Source organism: Panthera uncia (assembly GCF_023721935.1).
Source record: "Panthera uncia isolate 11264 chromosome C1 unlocalized genomic scaffold, Puncia_PCG_1.0 HiC_scaffold_4, whole genome shotgun sequence".
NCBI lineage: Eukaryota > Metazoa > Chordata > Mammalia > Carnivora > Felidae > Panthera > Panthera uncia.
Window position 1 is genome coordinate 64,394,078 of NW_026057585.1, and position 17,174 is coordinate 64,411,251.

Consider the following 17,174-nt stretch of genomic DNA (forward strand, 5'->3'; position numbering starts at 1 on the left):
AATTTTAACTAAGTACTACCTGTTTGTGTTTTAATTGCTTTTTTATTTTTTATTTTTTATTTTTATTTTAGAGAGAGAGTGTGTGTGTGTGTGAGAGTGGGGGAAAGGGGCAGAGAGAGAGAGAGAAAGAGAGAGAGAATCTTAAGCAGGCTCCACACTCAGCGCGGAGCCTGTCACAGGTCTTGATCCCACAACCCTGGGATTATGACCTGAGTCCAAATTGAAAGTCCAATGGTGACCTGACTGAGCCACCTACCCTAATGGTTTTAATTTAAATGAATTTTTAAATTGAAATATAGTTGATACACAATGTTACATTCATTTCAGGTGAACAACTTAGTGGTTTGACAACTCTATTTGTTATGCTATGTTATCCACAAATGTAGCTACCTTCTGTCACCATACAATGCATTACAATACCATTGACTATATTCTGGACACTGTACCTTTCATCCCTGTGGCTTATTCATTCTATAACTAGAAGTCTATACTCCCCACTCCCCTTCACCCCTTAAATTTTTTTTAAAAGTACTACTGAAAATACTCATGATAAATCAAATGAAGAGTAAAATATAAATCTACTTGTACGGTATAATTCCAATTTTGTAAAATATGTATATTTTTATGTTTTATTGAAGAAAAGGGAATGGAATTATGAAAACATTTTTTATCAGTAAATTCTCCCATTTTATGAATTTCCAAAAATGTCTACAATTATTGTATGATTTTATACTTAGTAAACAATACCTATGAAACACCAATGTTTGTGCTGATGTGGTAGTGGGTATACTTTAAATAATTATTTTTCAGGATATTGTTACCTTTGCATGAAGTTGTTAATAAAAGCTAGCTAACTGATCACATGTTTCCTTTAACAGAGCTTCTCAACATTAATGTAGTTCTGGGCTGGGCCTGTGATTCTGCATTTCTAACAAACTTCCAGATGATGCCAGTGCTTCTGGTCTGTGGACCACATTTTAGGTAGTGGGCTTTAGTGTACATGAATTCTAATCCACATTTGACTATCAGTTACAATTTTTTAAAACAATATTGTGCCTTTGGTAGTGTTTCCCAAAATGACACATTAGGGAAATACAGGAAACTTCTCATAATTCACCCTTCTGAGTGCTGAGGGGGATTGATACCTTGGGAAAATTGTAAACTCTTAAAAATGTAATGGTTGGGAGTTCCTGCCTCAGAGTTAGTTGTCTTTTGTAAACAAGAAGTCAAACACAACAATATATGTTAGACCAACCAAAATACCAGACGCCTATGTTGACATATGCTACATAACTCAAAATAAAGTGCTTTCTCCTCTATGCCCCTCACAGAGTTCCTAGTACAGTTGTGTTCCATAAATAGAGTTTGGACAAAGGAATGAGTTTAATTATATAAATAATAGCTAGGATTTTAACACTTTCTGAAGGCGTAAAGCTCTGGTTCTCAAATTTCAGTGTGTGTAAGACATATCTGGGAAAGAAGCTGAAATGTAGATTCTTGGACTCTGCCCTCAGAAATTCTGATTCTGGGCAGTGGAATTAAAGAATCTGTTTTTTTAACAGGATCAGATGATTGTAATATAGGTATCTCTGGACTATATGTTGAGCAATACTAGTTTTAAATATAAGAAAAAAATTACCACCACTAACATGTAAGAAATACATTTTCCATCATGACCCAGTTTACATACACATTTAGATACATACATATCTGAAACAAACTTTCATAAAATAATACTAACCCTTACTATGTGTCCCACCCATGTGTCATATCATAGCCTGATATTTTCTATTTTATTCAATTTCATTACAAAAAAATTGCCTACAACCAACCAACCATATTGATTTCACATCATTTACCTCATTTAATCTTCCCATCAGTGCTGCAAGGTAAGCACTCTTAACTGAATCTTTCTTACTTGGAAACAACCTTGGGGAAGATTAATGTGCCCAATGTTACACACTGAATAAATGGCAGAGGTGGAATTCAAACTCAGAATGCCTGGCCATAAATGGCTCTGGCCTGCCCTCACCTTCATACAAACATCCTGAAAAAGCCCAGCAACCCCCCAGTTTTGGAGTTGATTCAGACAGCCTCTGGTTTCCCCAGTTGAATTCTATCAACTTTGGATACCAATTAGAAATTTCTAAGAAAAAAAAAAAAAAGATTTTGACTCAACTTGGACCAGGTGTGAACTCTGATCCATTCTGCTATAGTCAAAAGGATGCTGAGAGTGGGGTCACCTAGTACAGTCATGGACACCTAATCCCTACAGCAAGAGTTGAAGCTGGGGGGATGGTGATTTCAAAGAAAGGGCAAAGGTCTTGGCAGTCACGTAGAAATACATTTACTATATCTGCATTTCTTCTCATTTGAGCAGGGGAATTTTTCATCTCCCTTTCCAGGTAAGTCCCCCCTGCAGCATTAGAACAGGAGAAACTAGAACAGTACAATCCAAGTCTTCTTCATTTCCCAACCCCTGCAGAACTCCTGCCCTCCTCACCTTCCCAAATGCACAGCAGGGATAGTCCTGGAAGTTCTTACCTGAGGCAAAGGAGAATTACAAAATGAAAGGAGCACCTCCTTCAGTCTTTGTGATGGAGGACAGTGACTGACTTTCTGGAAATTCAACAGGAGCTGATTCTTCTCTGTGTTTGAGTGTCCCTTTCTTCTCAGGGTCACAGCAGCAGTTTTTTGCAGAAGATTCTGAAAACCTGACATTGTTTGTTACATAATTCAAACTTCCCATCGAAGACACTATTTTAACCTTCTGAAAAATAAAAAATTGCAAAATTTCTCTCAAAAGTTGTTGAATAAAGAAAAAAGGATTATTATCCTTTAAAAATATTCAAAATATAAAATTAATGCTGCAGTTCTCTAACAAACGTTCCTTTCTTTTATTAATGTAGACACACACCTCTCATGAAGACCAGCTATGGAAGTTTCAATTATGCCAAAAAGCATAAGACTAAATAAATCAAAAGGTTAAAAAAACATATGGAATTTTTAAATAGCTAAATCCTTTTTGGACAAATCACAGTGCTTTCATCTACATCCTTTGTTTCCTTCCCACTGCTGAGGAAGATCGACAGTTTCCTTGGTTAAAAGAACAGTTTGAAGTGCTTTTTAAAGAATACTTTTAAGATTTTTTTCTGTTATTTTCAACATTCTTAAAAGTTTTAGAGTCTTCCTCTCTTTAATATGGCAAAATAAAGAACAATTTTTGACCTGTCTTAAAAATAGACTTTAATAATGTTTACATCTAATTAGACTCTAAAATTTTATTAAAATGAAAATAATTCCCAAATCCTAACTCAACAAGTATTTTCCTTGTCTTCCTATTCCCTCCAAATTTTTATATGCTGTGTTTGTAGAAGGATAATCCTGAGGAATATAGAAAGTGTTGTACTTTTTCCCCTTGATAGCAACCTCAACAAAATAGTGCTTTCTTTTGAGAAGTATATTTGCCTGTGCACAATCATTATAAATATTATTTCTATGTCTCTTAGGTATTGCAATCATGTCTCATATTCTTTCATCTGGAAGCACTTTGGTGTGTATTATTTGATGTGTATTAATTGAGTATTATTTTAACAAACATTCATTTGTTCATTATTATTTATATTTACCTGAATGAAGACTTCATCTACATCCCACCAGAGTCATGCCAAGTCAACCCAATGAGCATCTAAAAAATACATTTCCAGTTCCAGCCGACAAGCACTTTACATAATACTGCTTTTGCTTTAATAAATGAATACTGCAATTTCTCTTTAAAAAATAATGCCTTAGGAAATAAATATTTTACCAAAAACATATTAACACATTAAATGAAAACTCTTAGGAAAGAAGAAGTAAAGATACAATTGAATTGTATCTCAATGGTGGTTGGGGAGAGGGAATAATTGTATTTAAAGGAAGTTCTAAGCCAAAAATTGGATGTACTAAAAATTACCCTTTAAAATGCTAAAATTAGGAGGGGCCAAGATGGCAGAACAGCATGGAGGTTTTTTTGCATCTCTTGTCCCTGAAATACAGCCAGATCAACACTAAACCATCCTGCATACAAAAACAAAAACAAAAACAAAAACAAAAACAAAAAAAACAAACCTGATTTGAGGATTAACACAACAATCTGCACAACCTGAACCACAGAACTCAACAGGTACATGGTGTGGAGAGGTGAACTGGGGAAGACAGAAATTGCAAAAGGCGGGGAGCTGTTTTTGCTTGCAGAGAGAGGATGGAGATGGAGGTGGGGAGAGTACGGGAAAGCTTCCCCCCACCCGTGACACCTGAAAGCAGCTGATGAGAAAAGAAAGAGTATGCAAGGGACTGAACAAAAAAAGAGAAAGGAGAAAGGAGAGGATTTAAATTCCATTCCAGATATCGAGTTGTGGAGTTTCAGACTCTGAAGACTCTATAAATAGGGAGAGCACAGAGTCTGAAACTCTACAGCTCGATACCTGGCAGTCCTCTGGTGGGAAGGGCGAATTCCTAGGAATAGTTAGCAAGGTCCAAGGGGTCCTCAGGCCACATGGGGAGAGGCAGTTCCCTTGCTGGGAGGACATTTGGTAGAGGCTGTGTGGCCACCCACAGACAAAGGTTCCAGCAGGCTCTGGAGAACAACCACATTCACTGGTGCTGGAACAAGGACATTAAGTGAGAAGCCTGGTGCCAGATATGTGTTGTGACTTCCATAATCCCTGAAACGCTGTTGCTACACAATCAGGTGAACTTTTCCTGGAGCAGGCTGGCACCCAGCCGCAGTCTCTGGGGATGGCAACAGCACAGTCTCGCAAACGTTCCTGGGAGCAGGCAGGCACCTGTACATTGCTTGGTGAGACTCTCCCTCAGAGGGTTAGAATGGGTGAAAGCTGCAGTCCCTCAGAAGTCAGGAGTTGAAACACAGCCACATCTGAGATAAAACCCAGGAGGGAGGTGCTGCCTCACAACCTGATGGCTTGGTCACTGACAGTGTAAAGCGAGGAGTGGACAAAAGCTGGAGACAAAGGATGGGTGTGCAATTGCTGATCAGGGAGAACAGAGTTCTCATACTATAGACAGGGTAGCTGGGTGACGCTATTTTCACCCCTCCCACACATGCGCACACACCCCTACAAGTGCCACAACAATCTACCCCAGTAAGCCAAGCAGCGCCATCTAGTGGGGAATAGAGCCATTACACTAAGCCCCGCCCAACTGGGCCCACCTCGATCTTCAGGAAGTCTCTGCATGCTTAGTTTATGGACTATAAAGTGCTTCACAGTTTGAGGGGGAACCGATGTAATTTCAATCGTACTTCAGCTGTTTGCTGGTCCAATTCTTTTTCTTTTTTCTTTTTCTTTTCTTTTCTTATTCTTGAATACAGAAAGAGAAAATTTTGTTATTATTTTTGATTTTTATTAAAAATATTTTTCTTTAGTTTTTTTCACTATATTTTTAAATTTTCTGTAAATTTTCAAAATTCTATTTTACCTCCATCATTTCATTTTATTCTATTTCATTGTATTCATTTTTTCAAATTTTCAAACATTTTCCTTTTTTCCCCTCTTTTCTCTCTTTTTTTTTTCTTATCTTTCCTTTTTTTCTCTAATCTATCAAGCTCCTTTCAACAACCAGACCAAAACACAACTAGGATATAGCATCGTTTATTTGATTTGTGTCTGTGTGTTGTTTTCAATTTTTAAATTTTAATGTTTTTTACCTTATTAATTCCTTTTCTTCCTTCAAAATGGCAAAATGAAGGAATTCACCCCCAAAAAAGAACAGGAACAAATGACAGCCAGGGACGTAATCAACACAGATACAAGCAAGATGTCTGAAGCAGAATTTAGAATCACGATAATAAGAATACTAGCTAGGGTTGAAAATAGATTAGAATCACTTCTGCGGAGATAAAAGAAGTAAAGCTAGTCAGGATGAAATAAAAAATGCTATAACTCAGCTGCAATCTCGAATCGATGGCATGGTGGCAAGAATGGATGAGAAAGAGCAGCAAATCAGCGATATAGAAGACAAACTTAGGTAAAAGGACACTAAGGTAAAAGAGCACGATTTAAGAATTAGAGAAATCAGTGACTCATTAAAAAGGAACAACATTACAATCATAGGGTTCCCAGAAGAGGAAGAGAGAGAACGAGGGGTAGAAGGGTTATGCGAGCAAATCATAGCGGAAAACTTGCCTGACCTGGGGAAAGACACAGACATCAAAATCCAGGAAGTACAGAGGACTCCCATTCGATTCAACAAAAACTGACCATTAACAAGACATATCATAGTCAAATTCACAAAATACTCAGGCAAGGAGAAAATCATGAAAGCAGCAAGGGAAAAAAAGTCCCTAACCTACAAGGGAAGACACATCAGGTTTGCAGCAGACCTATCCACGGAAACCTGGCAGGCCAGAAAGGAGTGGCAGGATATATTCAATGTGCTGAATAAGAAAAATACGCAGTCAAGGATTCTTTATCCAGCAAGGCTGTCATTCAAAATAGAAGGAGAAAGAGAAAGTTTCCCAGAAAAACAAAAATTAAAGGAGTTCGTGACCACTAAGACATTTTAAGGGCCCTGTCTGAGTGGAGAGAAGACAAGAAAAAAAAAGAGACCAAAAGGAACAGGGACTAGAAAGACCAGAGAATACCACCAGAAACTCCAACTCTGCAGGCAACATAATAGCAATAAAGTCATATCTTTCAGTATTCACTGTAAACATCAATGGACTAAATGCTCCAATCTAAAGACATAGGTTAACAGAATGGATAAGAAAACAAGACCCATCTATAGATGCTGTTTACAAGAGACCAATTTTAGAGCTAAAGACACCTTCAGATTGGAAGTAAGGGGATGGAGAACCATCTATCATGCTAATGGTTGTCAAAAGAAAGCTGGAGTAGGCATACTTACATCAGACAATCTAGACTTTAAAATAAGGACTATAACAAGAGATGAAAAAAGGCATTATATCATAATTAAGGGGTCTATCCACCAAGAAGGCCTAACAGTTGTAAACATTTATGCTCCAAATATGGGAGAACCCAAATATATATTAGTTGGGAGAACCCAACTAATCACAAACATAAAGAAAGTCATTGATAATAATACCATAATAGTAGGGAATTTCAACACCCCACTTACAACAATGGACAGATCATCTAAACAGAAAATAAACAAGGAAACAATGGTTCTGAATGACACACTGGACTGGATGGACTTAACAGATAGAACATTTCATCCCAAAGCAGCGGAATATACATTCTTCTCCAGTGCACATGGAACGTTCTCCAGAAGAAATCACATACAGGGACCAAAAAAAGCCCTCAACAAGTACAAAAATATTGAGATCATAACGTGCATATTTTCAGACCACACACTATGAAACTTGAAATCAACCACCCGAAAAAAATGTGGACCGATAACAAACACTTGGAGACTAAAGAACATCCTACTAAAGAATGAATGGGCTAACCAAGAAGTTAAAGAGGAAATTGAAAAGTACATTGCAGCCAGTAAAAGTGATAATACTACAGTCCCAAACCTCTGGGACGCAGCAAAGGCGGTCATAAGAGGGAAGTATATAGCAATCTAGGCCTTCCTAAGGAAGAAAGGCCTCAGATACACAACCTAACCTTACACCTTAAGGAGCTGTGAAAAGAACAGCAAATAAAACCCAAAACCAGCAGAATACAGGAAATAATAAAGATTAGAGCAGAAATCAATGTTATCAAAAACAAAAACAAAAACAAACAAACAAACAAAAAAAAACAAACCAGTGGAACAGATCAATGAAACCAGAAGCTGGTTCTTTGAAAGAATTAACAAAATTGGTACATCCTTAGCCAGTTTGATTAAAAAGAAAAAGGAAAGGACCCAAATAAATAAAATCAAGAATGAAAGAGGAGAAATCACAACCAACAGAGTAGAAGCACAAACAATAACCAGAGAATATTATGAGCAATTATACATCAATAAAATGGGCAATCTGACAGAAATGGACAAATTCCTAAAAACATATAAACACCAAAACTGAAATAGGAAGAAATAGACAATTTGAACAGACCCATAACCAGTAAAGAAATTGAATTAGTAATCAAAAATCTGCCAAAAGACAAGAGTCCAGGGCCAGATGGCTTTCCAGGAGAATTCTACCAAACATTTAAAGAAGAGTTAATACCTATTCTCTTGAAGCTGTTCCAAAAAACAGAAATGGAAGGAAAACTTCAAAACGCTTGCTATGAAGCCAGCATTATCTTGATTCCAAAACCAAAGAACCCACTAAAAAGGAGAATGATAGACCAACTTCCCTGATGCACATGGATGAAAAAATACTCAACAAGAACCAGCTAACCAGAGCCAACAATACATTAATAAAATAATTCACCACGACCAAGTGGGATTTATACCTGGGATGCAGGGCTGGTTCAATATTCACAAATCAATCAATGTGATTCATCACATCAATAAAAGAAAGGACAAGAACCATATGATCATATCAATAGATGCAGAGAAAGCATTTGACAGACTACAGCATCCTTTCTTGATAAAAACCCTCCAGAAAGTAGGGATAGAAGGATCATACCTCGAGATCATAAAAGCCATATATGACAGACCCAATTTTAATATCATCCTCAATGGGTAAAACTGAGAGCTTTCCCCCCAAGGTCAGGAACAAGACAGAATGCTCACTCTTGCCACTGTTATTCAACATAGAATTGAAAGTCTTAGCCTCTGCAATCAGACAACACAAAGAAATAAAAGACATCCAACTTGGTCAGAAGGAGATCAAACATTCATTCTTTGCAGATGACATGATACTCTATATGGAAAACCCAAAGATTCCACCAAAAAACCCTGCTATAACTGATCCATGAATTCCACAAAGTTGCAGAATATTAAATCAATGCACAGAAATTGGTTGCCTTCCTATACACCAATAATGAAGCAACAGAAAGAGCAATCAAGGAATCAATCCCATTTACAATTGCACAAAAACACATAAAATACCCAGGAAATCCTAACCAAAGAGGTGAAAAAATCTATACACTGAAAAGTATAGAACATTTATGAAAGAAATTGAAGACACACACACAAAAAAATGTAAAAAATATTCCACGCTCCTGGATAGGAAGAACAAATATTGTTAAAATATCAATACTACCCAAAGCAATCTACATATTCAATGCAATCCCTATCAAAATAACACCAGCATTCTTCACAGAGCTAGAAAAAACAATCCTAAAATTTGTATGGAACCACAAAAGACTCCAAATAGAGCAATCTTAAAAAAGAAAACCAAAGCAGGAGGCATCACAATCCTGGACTTCAAGCTGTATTACAAAGCTATAATCATCAAGACAGTATGGTACTGCCACAAAAACAGACACTCAGATCAATGGAACAGAATAGAGAACCCAGAAATGGACCCACAAACGTATGGCCAACTAATCTTTGACAAAGAAGGAAAGACTATCCAATGGAATAAAGACAGTCTCTTCAACGAATGGTGCTGGGAAAACTGGACAGTGACGTGCAGAAGAATGAACCTGGATCACTTTCTTACACCATACACAACAATAAACTCAAAATGGATGAAAGACCTAAATGTAAGACAAGAAGCCATCAAAATCCTCAAGGAGAAAGCAGGCAAAAACCTCTTTGACTTTAGCTGCAGCAACTTCTTACTCAACACGTCTCTGGAGGCAAGGGAAACAAAAGCAAAAATGAACTACTGGAACCTCATCAAAGTAAAAATCTCTGCACAGTGAAAGAAACAATCAACAAAGCTAAAAGGCAACTGACGGAATGTGAGAAGATGTATGCAAATGACATATCAGATAAAGTGTTAGTATCCAAAATCTGTAAAGAACTTATTAAACTCAACACCCAAAAAACAAATAATCCAGTGAAGAAATGGGCAAAAGACATGAATAGACACTTTTCCAAGGAAGACATCCAGATGGCCAACCAACACATGAAAAAATGCTCATCACTCATCATTAGGGAAATACAAATCAAAACCATAATGAGATACCACTTCACACCTGTCAGAATGGTTAACATTAAGAACTCAGGCAACAACAGACGTTGGCAAGGATGTGGAGAAAGAGGATCTCTTTTGCACCGCTGTTGGGAATGCAAACTGGTGCAGCTACTCTGGAAAACAGTATGGAAGTTCAAAAAATTAAAAGTAGAACTACCCTATGACCCAGAAATTGCACTACTAGGTATTTATCCAAGGGATACAGGTATGCTGTTTCAAAGGGACATGTGCACCCCCATGTTTATAGCAGCACTAACAACAATAGCCAAAGTATGGAAAGAGCCTAAATGTTCATCAATGGATGAATGGATAAAGAAGATGTGGTATATCTATACAATGGAGTATTACTCAACAATCAAAAAGAATGAAATCTTGCCATTTGTAACTACGTGGATGGAACTGGAGGGTATTATGCTAAGCGAAATTTGTCAGTCAGAGAAGGACAAATATATGACTTCACTCATATGAGGACTTTAAGATACAAAACAGACGAACATCAGGGAAGGGAAGCAAAAATAATATAAAAACAGGGAGGGGGACAAAACATTAGAGAACCTTAAATACAGAGAACAAACTGGGGTTGCTGGAGGGGTTATGTGTGGGGGTATGGGCTAAATGGGTAAGGGGCATTAAGGAATCTACTCCTGAAATCATTGTTGCACTATATGTCAACTAACATGGATGTAAATTTTAAAATAAATAAATTATTAATAAAATAAAATGCTAAATTAAAGGGTGCCTGGGTGGCTCTGTTGGTTGAGCATCCAACTTCACTTCAGGTGATGAGCTGGCAGTTCGTGAGTTCCAGACCTACATCAGGCTCAGTGCTTTCAGTGCAGATCCCACTTCAGATCCTCTGTCCTTCTCTCTCTCTGTCCCTCCCCTGCTCATGCTCTCTCTATCTCTCTCTCTCAAAAATAAATAAATATTTAAAATGCTAAATCAGAGAGGAGGGAGGCCATGATGGCTGAGTATGAGGAACCTAAACTCACCTTGTCCCATGGATACAACTAGATAGCACTCACGTCAGTGGAAATAGCCCAGAAAATAACCTGAAGACTGGCAGAACAAACTCCACAACTAAAGAGAGTGAATAAGCCATATCAAAGAGGGTAAGAAGGGCAGAAACTCAGTAATGAAATGGATGGAGAGCAAAATGGACCCACAGTTGGCAGGGAGCTGTAAACATGGAGAAGGAAGAGAAACACATTATCACACTGAGAAGAGGGGAAGACAGACCCCCAAAGCATTTGGCTTTGAAAAGTAGAGGGGTCTAATTCCATAAGCTCTTACAACCAGGGAGTGTTAAAGCCTGGAATTTTAAAAATCAGAGGGCTTGGCTCTAGGATAACCCAGAGAGTGATAGGAAGCCAAGTCTCTGCTCTTAAAGAGATAGTATGACATATAGCCCTTGGAGATACAACATAGAAACAGATACAACACATGGTGTACATGGAAGGGAGAGCTATTGACACATCTCAGAGCTCAGCTTGAGGAGCAGGGCTCCAGAGGGACTTCCTCAGGAACAGGCACCATATCCCTTCTCCAGCCCCCAGCATAAACACACAGCCACCTGCAGAGACCAGCAAAATGCCAACATTTCACTACCTAACTTGCTTACAACAAACTCCCACCTGCCCCTCCATGCTATGGTGGACTGCCCTTCCCAGTCACATTTGTTTCAGGTGCTACAGGTCACCTCCCCCAGAAGATTGGAAGAAACCTTGCTAAGGCTGTGGTTCCCAGGTCGGTGGGCCCTGTGGAAGACTAAGGAACACCTTTGTAAAATTGTGTGCCCTGACAACACTGTCCTGATCTCATGGGCTGCAGAAAGTCTCATTTCAAAAGCAGACCTGAGTGCACCGTGTTAAAATAGCACACTCCTCCCCAGCTGGGCACCAAACACTTCCCACAACTGGCAAAGAGAGCCTCTGCAGATGAATGGCCTGAAGGAAAAAGTGGCCAAGACTCAACAGCAGGGCACATGGAACACACATAGAAAACACCCTGAAGATCCAGGTTATGGTGAACAGGGAACACTGCACTTCAGGATGCTACAGGACCTCTTCTTCATAAGACCATTACTTTCAACAGCAGGAGATGCACCTGACTTTCCTAACACACAGAAACAGACACAAGAGTTAGACAAAATGAGGAGACAGAGGAATATGTCCCAAGTAAATGCAATTTTTTTTTTTTTTTAGATTTCACATATAAATAATACCACATAGTATTTGTCTTTCTCTGTTTGGCTTATCTCACTTAGCATAATGCCTTTCAGGTTCATCCATGTTGTCACAAATGGCAGGGTTTCTTTTTTGTGGCTGAATGACATTCCATTGTGTGTGTGTGTGCGTGTATTATTTTCTTTATCCACTCACTCATTGATGGATATTTAGGTTGTTCCCATATCTTAGCTATTGTAAATAATGCTGCAAGGAACACAGGGGTATAGATACCTCTTCAAGATACTGAAGATACTGTTTCCTTCAGATATATATCCAGAAGTAGAATTGCTGGACAGTATGGTAGTTCTGTTCATCTTTTAAGGAAACTCCATAATATTTTCCATGATGGCTGTAATAATTTACATTCCCATCAACACCTTCACTGTTTTACTGCAGAGTTATATTATCTCCCTAACTCTGTCATAATCTAGTCTAAATGGGCCTTAATCTTCATTCAACACAAATGGACAGCACAGGACATTTATGATATCATGCTGACTGACAAGGTGAGCAAGAATTAGTAACTACCCTAGATAATTGGGTAAAATATATGCATGCCAGAGGGTGGAGACAAATCCCACAAAATTCCAGGGCCTGTTGCCTCAGTGAAATTACTAAGCATCCAGTGGTCTGGAGCATGTCCAGATATCCCTTTCAAGGTGAAAGACTAGTTGCTGCATCTGATACCTGCAACCCCTAAGAAAGAGGCACAATGCATAGTGGTCTCCTTTGAATATTGGAGGTAACATATACTCCATTTGGATGTGCTACTCTGACCTACTTATTGAGTAATATGAAAGAGGTTCTAGTTTGGAGCGTGGAAGAATAGAAATCTCTGCGACAGATCCAGGCGGCTAAGTTAGTTGTTATGCCACTTGGGGTTTATGGCCCAGTAGATTCATGCTATGTGAAGTGTTTGTAGCAAATAGAGATACTCTATGGAGACTTTAGCAGGCAACTCTAGGTTAATGAGAGTCTGTAGGATTCTAAAGAAAGCTATGTTATCACCTGCCAATAATTATTCTTTTGGAAGTATTCTCTGGCTTACTATTAGATGTAGGGACTTAACATGTGACCATGGACACCAATTTACCTTTGAGTTGATCTGTTCACCATGAACTGGTGTTTTATGATTTGCTAAGACATAAAGTTAGGCATGTAGATCTGCACTCAATTACAAATGGCATTAGGACGTATAAAACTGGATGTGAGCGGATTCTGAAGGCACAAAGAAATTGCATGAGGAGATGGTTAAGATGCCCATGGCTCTTATACCTGCTACCTGGTCTTCTCTCTCTCACCACATAACCTATTGTATCAAGTAGAGTTCCTTATCGTCAGTTCACTGAGGAAGAAGATACTTGATCCTGATTTGTCAAACAGTTCTGCATGATATGCTAGCATCATCTCAAAGTTCACAGCTGGAATACCAGAGTACCGCTTATGTATGGCCTTGGTGAAAATTTAAGTAGGCATAACTGAGCAGTGACCTAGTTGTATAGCCTCTAAAGATAAATTTTCAGAGTTATATATTTGTGCTGATTTACTGGAAGTGGGTACTTAATGGTTTGGCTGAATGGTTGGGGACTTGTAAAGAGTACAATTGGAAAATTAGTGATAAGGAGTCTAAGAAAAATAGATGTCAGTAAGTTTCTCTGAATGGACACAGAATAGGAATATAAATGAGTCTCAAGTAATTGCTCCCCAAAGAGCAATATCAGAAGAAATGTTAATAATTAAGTGGAAAAAATGATCCATTTCATGGATGTCAGCCTCTTTTAAAAGCCACCCTTCTTATTGCTATGAATAACAAACTGTCCTTCGTCACTGACCCATGAGACATGAAATTATTGAAGGCTAACTTGTCAGAGGGCATCAATGGTGAAATCTCAGATCTTCACAATTCTTGAAAATATTATTTTAGACCATTGTAATTTCATATGTACTGTTCATTAGTCTTTTCAAAGAGAAAAATGTATATACCTATGATATAGAATAACATTTTAATCAACATGTAAATGTGTTAGGTTTTGAGAAACAAAATTCAATCTATTCTATCATAATATAACAATTACTGTATATGCATACATATAGTTATTTTTCACTTATAATGACAGGAATTTGGTTAGGATGCTTTGGTCATAGTAACAGAAACAAAGCTCTTTCTGCTTTATGCAAAAACAATAATTTATTATAAAATTACAAGGTACTTTGCCAAAGCCCAGAACAATAGTTAAAAACAGGACACTAATAAATGTCATATCTTGCTAGCTTAAGAAAATAGGTAAATTTATTATTAGGATAACGTGTGCCATACCAAGCCAAGGGCAGGCTTCATGAAGGGCTGGAACAAGGAAATGGAGGACTGTTAGAAAGCCAGGAATTACATTCTCCTGACCTCTCGTGTCTGCTTTTCACTTTGCAAGTGCTTCAGTGCTCTCTCACAGCAGATTTACTGTTTTTTTCTTCCCAAACCACAAGGTAGGACATGGCAGCCCACAGCTCCCCAGTTTGTTTCCTCTATTCCAAAGACTAATGAGATCAAAGCTAGAATCTCTTATCTCCAACCCCAAATTCGTAGGAAAGTTATAGCATCTCACCAAAATTAGAGAGGACTTTTCTGGGATAGGCAGTAAGATATGAGTTGGTAGGACACCAAGGGACAGAGAACAATTTATATATATGCTATTCCTTACAGACATTGAGCTGAAATAGCTTATTTAGATGTAGGGGTGGATATTAGATAGATGTTCTCACAACCGATAACTTGTAGAAATGACAAGGTGCTTTAGAAGACAGAGGTGTTTTAATCCTTTTTACTATTTCCCCTGGGACAGAAAGGGGTAATGGGACAGCCTGGGTAATGCTACTATCTTAACTGAGACAAGTTTATTTTCATTTACTGTAATAGGTATGATTTATCTCTTGGGAAGATATGCACAAGTGTTGGTATGAGTAAATTAAGCACAAAAGCTAATATTATATTTAGCAATTTTTCCCCAAAGAAAGAAAAAGGGGACTAAGTACATGGACAGTATTTAGGATAAAGAGGAAAAAAAAGATTACAGAGTGGGTGTCAGAAATCCCTCAGGACCAAACACAGAACTCTGACCAAGGGTCTCTGATTAGAGAGGAACTCTGATTCATCTAGCTTGAATCAGAGGCTTAAGAACATAGATGCCCACATTTTCATCACAGTGGGGTAAGGATTAGGAAACCATTCTGAGAAGCAGACATAGGAGAGGGCAAAGAAAAATTATATTCTGGATTCTTCACAGTGTTCCAGGCTCCCCTAGAAGAGCAACAGATATTGAGTATATTGTTTACCAAAATCGTGACAAAATAAAAGTTGAATTGTAGGTGATTGATGCATTTAAAATTCAGAAAAGCTGATGAAAGTATTCTGCCCAGCCCTACCCACATTGAAATAAAATTAAAAATGTCAAAAGTATAAGGGAATGTTGTGAATGTTTTATTCAAAACTCTATTTGTGCTGAAGATTTCTTATTTTCCTGCATGTTGAAATACATTTGTATTATTTGTTATATCTTTTGATGAGATACAAGGAGTTAAGCTTAATGTTCATGTCACTCTAATTCTTCCTGTAATTATTTCTAGAAATAAGAATCAGCAAGGGAAGTAGGACCACTATATGGCAAGGAATAAGAAAAGTAATATTAGTATGGACATTCTAAGAGACTCAGAAGCTGGTAATTTGGTTTTAACTTTCCATGATTTCAGTGTACACAAAGTTTCAAAAGAAAAAAGTCATTCAATATTATGTTGAAATTTTTGTATTTCAACTTCTGCATTTCTTCGTGAAAATATTTCCTTAATGCTGTCATCTTTCTGATCATCATAAAGTGTCATATTCAGTACATTTTCAGTACATTCTTCTAATGAAATTGTTGACAGGTATGAAAATACTTTTTCCATTAGAGGTTCTCTGAGAAAAGGCATTGGAGAGCTCTTTTTTGCTAGAGTATCGTCAGAAAACCAGTCATCAGCTGCGTCTATACTTTGGCTGTAATGAGAATCAGATTGTAGTGTCGATAAGCTTAAAGTAACACTGCTGGGATGTGTTGTCGAGCTAGTCTCTGAAGGGTCACAAATGACCTTTTTTGTTGCAAGGCAGAATTCATCTTTAGAGTGATCTCTATTTGCTGTAAAAGAAAATTAGACTTACTATTAATATTACATAATTCATGAGCCAAATCTTACTTATAAAGACAATGTTTCTTTTTAAAATTCAGACTCTTTTAAGGGTTATAATGGACAGTAGGATGAAATAGTGAAATTCTAAGTTGCTATCACCATCTGTACAATGTTGAATATGTAATTAGGAATTAACAATTTCATGATAATCAAGAATAGAAAAGGCTATTCTGGATAAAATCAACCTGTTTTCACAGGAGAAGATTCTAAACAGGCTAGAAAGCTCAGTTCTGGAATGTCCCTTAAATCAGAAAATGTAGATAGTTTCTTCAGTATTTATAGCTAAGTAAGGCCTGATTTTTTAAAATAAATTTTAAAAATGCATGCTTCTGGGGGTGCCTGGGTGGTTCAGTTGGTTAAGGGCCTGACTTTGGCTCAGGTCATGATCTCATGGTCTGTGAGTTCATGCCTGACATCCAGCTCTGCCTGACAGCTCAGAGTCTGGAGCCTGCTTCTTCAGATTCTGTGTCTCCCTCTCTCTCTCCCCCTCCCCCGCTCATGCTCTGCCTCTCCCAAAAATAAATAAACATTAAAAAATAAAACAGTAAAAAAACATGCTTTTGTAAGATTACAAAATGTTTGGTCCACAGTGGGAAGGGCCTATGGGCTGGTTTTACACCAATTAAAGTAACATCTAACATTCCTAGAGTGCCTTACAATGTGCAAAGCGATTTGATATACTTACATATCTC

At 37.7% G+C, this 17,174-nt stretch overlaps 1 protein-coding gene and 1 long non-coding RNA gene across 3 annotated transcripts in view; both read right to left on the reverse strand.

The window, feature by feature from the left end:
• Positions 1-2,548: 2,548 nt before the first annotated feature.
• On the reverse strand, positions 2,549-5,357 carry LOC125913636 (uncharacterized). Its single transcript, XR_007455061.1, has 3 exons — positions 5,213-5,357; positions 3,630-3,688; positions 2,549-2,770 (listed from the first exon to the last, which is right to left on the reverse strand). It is a non-coding gene; the product is annotated as an uncharacterized LOC125913636 (long non-coding RNA).
• Positions 5,358-15,718: 10,361 nt separating this feature from the next.
• The window catches only part of CC1H1orf185 (chromosome C1 C1orf185 homolog), a 35,493-nt gene continuing 34,037 nt past the window's right edge, over positions 15,719-17,174 (reverse strand). For both annotated transcript variants that reach the window (XM_049618603.1, XM_049618604.1), the window contains exon 5: positions 15,719-16,430. In XM_049618603.1, coding sequence (XP_049474560.1) covers positions 16,036-16,430 — 395 coding nt within the window. In that variant the 3' untranslated portion in view covers positions 15,719-16,035. The remainder of the gene's footprint in view (positions 16,431-17,174) is intronic.